Source organism: Daktulosphaira vitifoliae, unplaced genomic scaffold (genome assembly GCF_025091365.1).
Source record: "Daktulosphaira vitifoliae isolate Bord-2020 unplaced genomic scaffold, ASM2509136v1 Scaffold_4, whole genome shotgun sequence".
NCBI classification, from domain to species: domain Eukaryota; kingdom Metazoa; phylum Arthropoda; class Insecta; order Hemiptera; family Phylloxeridae; genus Daktulosphaira; species Daktulosphaira vitifoliae.
The window spans coordinates 42,995,474-43,007,218 of record NW_026099575.1 but is presented as its reverse complement, the minus strand read 5'-3'; the positions used below and the strand labels follow the sequence as shown (position 1 = coordinate 43,007,218).

Below are 11,745 nucleotides of genomic sequence, written 5' to 3'. Positions count from 1 at the left end.
TTTTTTTTATATTAAAAACAATAGAAAAGTTTTTTTTTCAAGCCTTCATTTTTATGCGTGTTTGCCATAACAGCGACAAATAGTTTTCAACTTCTTTATGATTTCTTTTTTATAAAAACTACAATACTATATTATTAAAGATCAATTTCATACTATATTTAATTTCAATAATAATGTTCATTCATATATTACACTTATAAATCATAAAATTTGTAATCAAAATATAAAATAGGAGTTCATTTTTCTTTTGGGATAATCCACTAATTTTTTAAAATTAAACACTAGGTGATATCATTATTGAAATAATTTTAAATATGTGATTTATGAAATCTAATTGTTATAATGTCAAATCCATTAAAATCTAAATTTACGAAAAACATTATTTTAGAATAAACAATTAATGTTTGCAATATTTTAGTATAAATTGAAACACAACATACGTAAAATTATTCATTTAAAATTTAAACATTTGAATAATTATTTTTTAAATTGTTATTTTCTAAAAATTATTGTAATGCATTTAAAAACTATACTAATCTTTTGTGCAGTATGTTTTTTTACCGATACATTGGTAAGTATTTATTTAAATATCTAATTGTTTTTTTTTTAACAAATATATTATATAAATATTTAAAGAGTGACGGACTTAATGCAATCCAAATACAATGCTTGCAAATATTGGTAAAAAATTATAATGATAAAGAAATGGTAAAAAAAGTGATAAAAGCTTTTAATGTCAATGAAGAATACGATTATAACACTGAAGGTAATTATTACATATAATTTTTAGCTTTATTTTATTATCACAAACTTTTATAAAGAAAGATTCTATTAGGAATTTCTCATAATTTTTATGGTTTTTGTTAGTTACATATGTAACTCAATGTAACTGTTATAAAATATTATACATGTTTTCCCCTCATGTGTTATGGAGGTGTGCATTAAATTTTTTTTAAATTAGTAATATACATATTTCAATAGCCTATTAAAAAGAAAATTATGTTATTAAGAAAACGATCAATGGTTTTCTTAATTGCATAATTTTCCATTTTATAAGTAAAGTAAATATGTATGTTTCTATTTAAAAAAATAAAGTTGATACCGTAGGTAGCAAGTTTATATAAGTTGGTAATGGTTCTCTACGACGCCGCTTTCACAGATATGCAGTATTTATTATAAATTATGACTTTATCAAGAGATATGCTTTCTGTATTGTCTGTTGGTGTATTTATTGACTCAAAAAAATTTGCCTTACTACCATTAATAATAAACACTCTGTATTTGTGATAGCGACGTTATAGAAAAACCAATTAGCTACCTGTATTTGTAATAACCTTCTATGTTATATATGTATATTAACTCAACGATATGAAACTTAAAAGTTTTATATCTAATAAACGAATAATGTTCTATTAAAAATTCAAATACCATTTACTGTTAAATTAAAAACTCGATTATTTTATTAAATTCGAAATGTGTTATCATTTGAAAACACAAAATTATCATCCAGTAAGGACAATGAAGTTTAAAATTTAGAAAAATGCTTATTTAAGCAGCGGAATAAGGCAAAGTTGTTGCCTCAAAGATAAGTCATATATACATGCAGGTGTTCATAACACACATGTACAGCACTATGATTTGCAGTATACATTTGAAGTTCTGGTGTAGTAGCGGCTACCAGTATAAGACCGACACTGGCATATATTTGACATGATAACGTTTTTCATACTGTCAGATCAGGTTCTGTAAAACCAGTATTATGTCAGTCCTGTGTCAGCAATTGTAGCTAAGTACTGATGTATAATACTGGATCAGTACTTAAATAAGACGCCAGACAATACTGTTTCGGTCTCAGAGTGGACAGTATAAATACGATTATAATTAAGATTATACGTTAACTAATAAGAACGATATAATACTTAAACTTTTAACTTAGTTTATATTACTTTATTTTGTATACACATGTTGGCGTGAGCGGCGTGCCGTCCTTTACGCATAGCGAACTCACCGTTTGACTACTATAAATGCAATAAAAAAAAAACCCAGCAAATAGGGGTGGCGGCACAGAGGGGTCGTGGCATAGTGAGGTCCAGTATAAATGATATCTGACAGTGATTAAATTCACTATCATAAAAAACGCTTCGATGCAAATCTGTAGATAGTGTTTAATCTAAAAAAAAAAAATTGTCAAAAAAGTAAGTCAATGAGAGCTGAGAAAATAAATGATAGCTACAAAAAAAACCACATCGTAAAATAATAGTAATATGAATTTCTTCTCAGGAGAGGAGCTACAGTTATGGGATCCTTGATATTTATTGAAATTATTGAATCTATATGAGATAAAAATCAAATGAGTTAAACATTTTTTTTTAACTGAAAAAGAATTAAAAAAGAATTCAGTGCCAAGATCCAAGTGTTACCGTCTCAATAACAGTACTTTCCATTCGTCACATAATAAAAATGGAAACTTAGCTAGTTCAAATTTTAAAGTTATTTTTCTCGACTTCAAAAAAACAAAAAACCTAAAATATGATTAATTTTTTATACTATGTCATTTAGATTGATATAATATTTATGAAAATCAGTATAATCCAATTATAATAAAATTAAATACAAAACCAAGGATTTTAACACAATAATAGCATATTTTTGAATACGGTAGCTATTTTCGCATAGAAGATTAGTTGTTGAGACAATTTTTTTTTTTCATTTTATAGAACATAAAATAAGCTTTAATTTGATATATGTTTAAAGGACGCAGTATTTCCGGAACATTTTCAAAAATTAAAATGAATAAGTTAGTTTTTGTAAAAAATTTGCTATTTTAAATCCCTCCTGTGAGCAGACTAAGTGTTAGATTTTCAAAAAAAATGATATCAAACGAAAGGAAATTACCTAAGGTTTCAATATAAAAAAATATTATTTTGATTTGTTAATATTTGAAAAAGTTATGGCAGTTTTAAGTACAAAAAACATCCTTATAGAAGGTGATTTTTACCCCAAATATTCCATTTTTTTTTAATTTGACAGCAATTTGCACATACTAGATAAGGTGTCGGGACAAATTTTTTTTTTATTTTATAGTGCATAAAATATGCTTTAATTTTATATATGTTTAAAGGGCGCAGTATTTCCGGAATATTTTCAAATATTAAGTTGAAAAAGTTAGTTTTTGTAAAAAAGTTGCTATTTTAAATCCTCCCCAATGAGCAAGTGAAGTGTTAGGTTTTCAAAAAAATTATATCAAATGAAAAGAAAATATCTAAGGTTTTAGTATAAAAAAAAAAATTATGTTTATTTGTTTATTTTTGAAAAAGTTATGGAAGTTTTAAGAAAAAAAAGTAAAAAAAATGACAAAATTTACCGATTTTTAAATTTGTAACTTTTTTGGATATTTCCCCAACTTGCGAATAACGAGGGAAAATTTTTCAATTTTTAAGGTAATGACTTTAACTATTAATTTAAGTTTATGTTTAAATTATAATCATATAAGTAACTTAATTACCACTAAAGAAATTCCCTCGTTCCTCGTAAATGTCGGGAAACCTCCAAAAAAATTACAAATTTAAAAATCGCTAATTTTCGAAATTTTTTCAATTTTTTTTACTATAAACTGCTGTAACTTTTTCAAAAATTAACATATCAATATAATGTTTTTTTTTATAGACGCTTGATATCTTAACCTTTTATTTGGTATATTTTTATATTTGACCCTTTACCTGCCTACAGGGGGGGGGGTTTAAAATGACAACTTTTTCACAAAAAATTAATTTTTATAACTTAACTTTTTAAAGTGTTCCGGAAAGTCTGACACTATGATATATATATTTTTTATTTGAAATAATATTTATATCACTCTTTCATTCGATTTATATTAACTTAAACAGGATATAAATAAAGAAATAGGAGATAATGTAGCTTTTGGAATAATCTACTATTTTTTTTTAAATTTAACACTTTATGAATATTTGCATCGAAGAATTTTTTGTGATAGTGATTTTAATCACTTTCAGATATCATCATCTATACTTGTTCCAACCCAACCGCATCCATACTGTGCCGCGACCTCCCTGTGCTGAGTTTTTTTTATTAATAAAGATAAAACATTTACATTTAAATACTTAAATTTAATAATACTTAAAATATTTTCTAACATATTTTTACCTATTTATGATATATCATATATTTATTAGCTGACAAAATATTCTAATTATAATAAATAGTATTTTCTTAAAATATATTTTTTTGCCAAATGTTTTGATCTGTTTTTTTATTTGAGTTTTGTTATTTAAACTTTAAAAAATGTATGTGCAATCAATTTTAATTATTATTAACAAATTATGAAACTTAAATAAATTTACTCTTTTATTTACATACATTAAGTCACTCATATAAGTTACATGATTAACGACTAAATAATTCTAGCTATATTTATTATGAAAAATTTGTGAAAATTAATGATTACTACATTAATATTATACATTCTTAAAAATTTTTGTCATTCTATATTCAGGTTTTTTTATTTTGTTAAAAACTTACCCAGGACCACAAAAACAAAAATTAGACGTGGTCAATTCACTTATCACTTTAACTACACTCCTGTACTACTTGGTGACTAGTTAAAAATTTTAGGATTCTTACTGGTATTTATGTTATTACATTTCCCTAGCTTAATTTTTATAAGATATACTATTTATTATAGCATTAAGCGTTTCCGAAAAACAAAAGTTTACAAATTTTCACTTTCTAACTGAATTTTTCTTGTATGCTGAAATAATACTAAAATATTGAAATGTATTTGAAATTAAAAGAGCTCAAAAACTATTTTATAAGGGCATTTTTTTTACATTAATTATTTATAAAAAAATAACCATAAATTTTACAGAAAAAATATAATATGTAATTCCTTTTGATTTTTCAAAAATAATCCCTTAAAATTTCCTATAGATATTTTTTAAAATTATGTGTAAAAAAATTTAATGTTAATTAGTTATGATATTAACTTTTTATTTGAGACACTTTTTTCTGATTTTTATTAATTTTGGAGAAAATCTATGTAAGATGTACTTTTAATATATTTAAAGTATTTTATATTTTATAGATAATGAATGTAAAAGAGTTTACGAGATTCTATACTTTATGCATCAATATGATAAGGCGGGTGATGGTATAACTCTACCTGGTGATCAAAAAGAAGTAAAATCATTTATTAATTAGTTTATTATCTATTTACATGACTCAGTAGTAAACTATTTTGAATTTTTAGATAATAAAACTTGATAAAAATGAGTTAGAAAGAGTGTTCGGTCATTATTGTGAAATTGGCTTAGAAGACATTGGTTTTATAGACTATAAGTATTACCTTAAGTTGATTGATTCAATTGGCTACAGTAGTCTTATTAAAAATGTAATTATTGATTTATTTACGTTTTATTTTATAGATAATCTTATTCAAGCTAATACATACCAATTTTACTAAAGAATTTAGAATCTTGTATGTGTATTTTTTCAGTAAATCCAAATTATTAACAAGATGTATTCTGATAGCAAACGATAATTTCTAATCATTATTTTAAATAAATTCAATGATTTTATTTATAAAATATATCAAGATTAATAGGTAAAAACAAGTAAAATAGATAAGTTTCTGAATTAATTGGTTGTAATTGATGAATATAGTGTATTTGAAAAGATAACATGACATATTAATTATTTGTTCTTTTTATATAAATAATTCAATAATGTGATGCATATTTTACTAAATGGTAAATATTATAGATATGATATTCTGCCAGGGTCCAAAAATGGTCTGATATATTTTGAGTTAAAATAATTTGGGTCTTGCCCTTGGTATATTAAATTATTTCTGAAGTGCATATTTTATAATTTATTATTCAATAAAATTCGATTTTTCTATAATTTGTATATATTTTTAGCTATCACAATTAATGCATCTAAATATATGTCATCAAAAAATAGTTATATTAATTAAAAACACTTGTAAATATTTAATCATCTTCATTCATTTCTTCTGTATTCAAAATTAAATTATAAAACATAATTTTGTTTTTATTTTAACATATATTTTTTAAATATAACAATTTTATTTTATATTATTTTAAGTATTAGCTTCGATGGAAGAAATTAATTTTTCTATGATGTGTTTTTTTATTTTTGTCACCACTTTTTCTCAGCTCTTAAAGGTCTAATTTCATTCAACGATACGTCAAAAAATCAAAAATCATATCTAGATAAAAAATTGACCTTGAAAATTGAAAATATGTAATGAATAATGGGGATGTTTCAAAACTTGAAATATACAAAATTTTTATGTAACTTGCGAAAATAGAATTTGTTCAATTTAAAAAAAAAGCAAAAACAAAATTAAATAAGTTTAACCTTTTATGTATTATGAACTTCATGCTATATCAATTTAATTTTATAATATTCATGAAAGTCAATGTATTCCCCTTGTTCGATATTTTAAAACAAAATGAAATACAAAAACCAGAATTTAAATACAAAATTAGCATATTTTTGAATACGGTAGCCATTTTCATGTATAAAATATTCTATCTTTCGATTTTTTTTCATAGTAAAGTATACAATATAATCTTTATTTTAAGATAAAATAAAAGTGTCAATATTTCCGAACATTTTCAAAAATTAAATTGATAAAGCTTAACTTGTTTGCAAAAATGTGTAAAACCCCTGTGGGCAGATTAAAAGTCAAATTTTCAAAAAACTTATATCAAATCAAAGAAAAATATCAAAAGTTTCGATATAAATAAAAAATATTTGAATTTGTTCATTTTTCAAAAAGTTATGGTAATATTAAGTAATCAAATAGTTCATGTTAAACAGTGATTTTTACATAATAATGACATTTTTCTTTAAATTTGACGGCTATTTTCTGATAGAAGATAAATTGTCGGGACAAATTTTTTTTTTAATTTTATAATAAATGATTTTAGCTTTCATTTGGTATATGATTAAAGGAGGCAATATTTCCGGAACATTTCCAAAAGTTCAGTTGAAAAAATTCTATTTTTTATAGAAAGTTTCAAGTTTTGAACGCCTATATTTTGAAATATAGGGAAATTGTTCAATTTTATAAAAAATATATCAAATAAAAGATGTATTTATAATGTATTTAGAAAAAAATTTTGTGCTGATACATACATTTTTCGAAAAGTTATAGAATTTTTAAGTTGAAAATTTTAAATCGAAAATCGAAAGTTTTAATACAAAAATACCATTTTTTTTTCTATGGCAGCCGTTTGCATGTAGAAGATAAGGTATCGTGAAAATTTTTTTTTTATTTGTCAGTATATGACATAACCTTTGATTTGATATATGTTTAAAGGACGCAGTATTTCCGGAACGTTATCAAAAATTAAGTTGAAATAGTTAGTTTTTGTAAAAAAGTTGCTATTTTAAATCCTCCCTTGTGAGAAGGTTAAGTATTAGATTTTCAAAAAAATGTTATCAAATGAGAGGTTATTATCTAATGTTTTGATATAAAAAAAAATTTTATTGATTTGTTAATTTATGAAAAATTTTAAGAAAAAAAGTAAAGAAATGACAAAATTTACTGATTTTTAAATTTGTAATTTTTATGGACATTTTCCCCATTTGCGGGAACGAGAGAAACTTTTTCAATTTTTAAGGGTAATGTCTTCAACTAGATACAATTTGTGATCTTTTGACTTATTGTTGAAAGAAATCGGTCCAGTGAGAGCTGAGAAAAAGTGGCAACAGCATAAAAAAAAAAAAAAAAGCATTATTGTAAAATTCATAAAATTCGCATTGAAGTTAAAAGTAGCTCTTTGATATTGCCCAATTAGTTTGCGAACCTAACAGAAACTTATGTAATCATAAATCATGAGAGTGTTTATTATTTCATTATTATAAATATATACTTGACGGTATCCGAATTATAACTTATGTCATACATCGTATATGTTTAGACATAATAACTTTTGATAAAACCCGGCTCTTAATTTATTTTTAAAGTTTGGTCTGACACTAAGAATTAGTTTTAAATGTTTTACTAAATATTATTGTTAAGGAGAGCTTAGCTTAATGATATTATACTAGTAATCGACTGTGTTATCTCCTTTTTAGATAATAATCTGAGTTAGTTGACCTTCTGTCGTTTTCGTCCTCCTCTTGCGATAGTGTTTATTGATTGTGATTTTATAAAATGTGTATTATTTAATTCATTTTTATATGAGTAATTAAGACATAATTTATCCTATAGGGTGGTAAATATTTTATAATTTATAATTTACTTTTATTTTAAAAGTTATTTATAACTCATTTGTTATTAATATTTGGTTATAAATTATTTTGTATTAATAGCTTAAAAGTTGAAAAATTAAATCAGCTTGTGTTCACATCATTATTCTATTTATTTTTCACAATATGAAAAATTCAACAATAGTGAAGATTAAAGTATTTTATTTATTTTTTTTATTATAAGTACTATCAATTTTTCATAATACTATAAAAATTAGTATAGTTTATACGAAAGCAATTGGATTTAACCAACCAATGGTAAAATGTTGAACTTGTAAGATTCATAGTATGGGATACTATCTATGGAGGAGTGGAGAGAGCCCCCCCCACAAGCTTTTGTTGGCCCCTCCAATAAACATTTTCTGACTACGTGCCTGCCCTCTATGCTAATTAAAATGTATTACAAATTAAATAAATAGAAATAAAACGTGTATAACATAAGTGGTAAGAATATAGTAATAAATGTTCTTACTCTACTGATTACTTAATGAAATAATTTATTGTGCTCACTTTTAACAAAAATTTTGTTTGATATTCGTCCGTAGTTTATTTTTAATCAACTCTTCTATTAATTTAATAATTCTACCAGTAGTATCATTAATCTATTTTAGATTCATTTTAATAGAAGATCCATTAATGTACGAATCACAATACTCTCACTTACTAAAATGAAAATGTTAAAAATATTTTGAAATTTTAAATCTTGTAAGGAACTTGTTGGATTTATCATCAAATAGTTTAAGTAAAGTCGTATTACTATCATTTTCTAGAAATATCTCTACATTGACCTTGTTCAGTATTCATTTTTTAAACAAAAGTTGTTATTTTTAATCTCTCCCTTGTGGGCAATTAAAGAGTCGTATTTTCAAAAAAATTATTTTATATAAAAGAAAATTACTTACATAATTAAAAAAAAAAATAGGTTTTCATATAAGAAAAATTTATATTTATTTGTTCATATTTCAATAAGGTATAGCAATTTTTAGGAAAAAAAATGCCGAAATTTACCGATTTTAAAATTTGTAATTTTTTGGGGATTTTCACCATTTACGAGAAAATTATTATAATAAAATCAATGAGGGAAAACTATTTAATGTTTTTGGATTATGTCTTCAATTAGATACGATTGGTGATCTTTTGACGTATTAGTTTTAAAGGGCCGCCGTTACCCTTTAAATTCAAGATACTCATTGAAGAATTTCTAATATATGTGGTTATTTGATATTTAATTATTGTCTACTCTCGCTACTTATTGGATGTGCAGTTAGCCGTCATCCCACAGGTGAAACATTGCCACTTCAACAATAGCGATTTAAACAAAGTTAAGGTAAAACGGCAATCTTATGCGGTGCACAACTACCCGTTCTACGGTCTAGCTGCCTCGTACAAAACAAATACAATAAAAAGAGATCTATAAAAATTTTTATCAAATAAAGTTTTTAATGAATACAAAACCCAATAAGAATAAATTTTATTTTATGACAAACCTTGAGTTTTTAGTGCCATGTTTTATTGAATTTTGATAGAGTAATAAAATTGCAAGTAATTTATTTACATTTAAATGAAAAAAATTTGCTTAGTGCCTATTAAAATTAGAACTTGAAAAATAAAATCCACTCTTATACTCTCATTATTAAATACCCTCTTCTACTTAGTAGTACTACAATAAACTATTTTTTATATTTTAGAATGATTTACTGAATAATTGGAAGAGTACCATTCAGGAAGAACGTAATTATTTAACAAATTATTATAAAAAATCTATTATTTCATTTATATTGTAATATTTTTTAGATAAATACGATTTAGGCGATGTAATGATAAAATTATTAGAGTACCAGTCACAATTTTATGATCTAAGATTTGGTAAAATGGAAGATCTGGAAATGTTCGACGAATTTATTAAATATAGCATACGTGATGACACTTCTGATCAAAAAATGCCTAAATTACAATTACTATTAAATTGTTTTTTAGTACATTTGTAGAAAAACCCACTAACATTGTTTTTTGAAAGGTGTCTCAGTTAAATTTTATTATATGTCAAGTTCATATTGGCGTCTACTTTATTGCATATTGTTATAAATATTTAACACACTTATAAAAAAGTTTAATCATAATTTTGTTCTTAAAACAGCATTTAAAAGGAAAATGTCATATTAATAGTTTAAAACAATCTACTAAACAGTTTGGACTCATAACCTTTTATCCACCCACAATCCATTTTTAACTTGTAGATATATTTTTACTATTTGTTTTCATGCTAGTCGATTGCACGTAGTTATTCAAATATGTATATTGTGTTACCTATTCAAAAATAATAGGTATTACATTTTAATGTACTTCACAATTTATATGTCATATATTCAAAATGTAATTTTTAATACTAATATAAAATTTTAAAAAATTCTAATAGTACATTATTTATTTAAATATCAAATTATGACTTTGTTAATCAATATCTAGTTAAATATTTTGAAAAACGAAAAAATCCAAATAAAAATTAATTCTAATTGGAACAATCCATTGTTAAATTCATGTAAAACCAAAAATCATTTTCTTAGAAATAATTTATAATGTGTCATATTATTAAAATTTTGGAACATTATATACTTACTAGGCTCCGCCTAGCTGGGGCTCTGCCCCAGACCCGGGGCCCTTCGAGCCTTACGCGCCTTCGGCGCGTAAGTCTCTTCGGGCCATCATCATAAGTAGGCCACTGATTCCGGTAGAAGTACCCGGCTACGCCGGGCACGATAAGTGTTTTTCAGAAGAAATATTACTTCAGAATCAGTGAAAACTATAGAAAACTATATCTAAAAATGTTATTATTAAAATCAGGAAAATTCAAAAAGAGAATATAGTAAAATGTATTGGGTATAAGGTTGAAGCCTCTTAATGAGGTATTCCCTTTAGGCCTATTGAAAAATTATTTTAGGAGGAAATTTAATATTTTTTACTTTGTTAAACATGTTATAGAAATTTTTTTGCTAAAATTAAAGTAATTATGAAAAACAGGACATTAGGTCCTTATATATTAGAAGTTGCCTAAAAAAATATTGATAGCGCTTGTTCAAGGAAGGGCCAATCTCTCTTAAATACACCCCTGTTATGCACAAAAATTAATAATAATCTAATTAAAATAACTGTGTTTATATTATAGAATAATTAAAAAAAAATTTAGCAGGTTATTATAAGTGGCACAATGTAAATTTAAATTAAATTTAATATTAAAATAAAATTAATATTAAAAATAAAAATAAAAATTTAATTTTGATAAATATATTGGTAACAGCGATTTAACGATGAACATCATAGTTATCATAGATGAACCCCAATTCAAAAGATAAACTCATAGTCTCATACATCATATATGAGAAAAAAGAAAATTATTAACTCTGTACTTAGTACTGTTCTTATAATGAAAGTATAAACTTAAATAAT

General features: G+C 24.1%; 1 protein-coding gene across 1 annotated transcript; it reads left to right on the top strand.

The window, feature by feature from the left end:
* The first annotated feature begins 446 nt into the window (after positions 1-446).
* Positions 447-10,714, top strand: LOC126905988 (uncharacterized). Its single transcript, XM_050686207.1, has 6 exons — positions 447-571; positions 637-766; positions 5,102-5,196; positions 5,267-5,407; positions 9,990-10,032; positions 10,096-10,714. The coding sequence occupies exons 1-6, from the start codon at positions 515-517 to the stop codon at positions 10,287-10,289; spliced, it is 660 nt and encodes a 219-aa protein (XP_050542164.1). The 5' UTR covers positions 447-514; the 3' UTR covers positions 10,290-10,714.
* Positions 10,715-11,745: the final 1,031 nt, after the last annotated feature.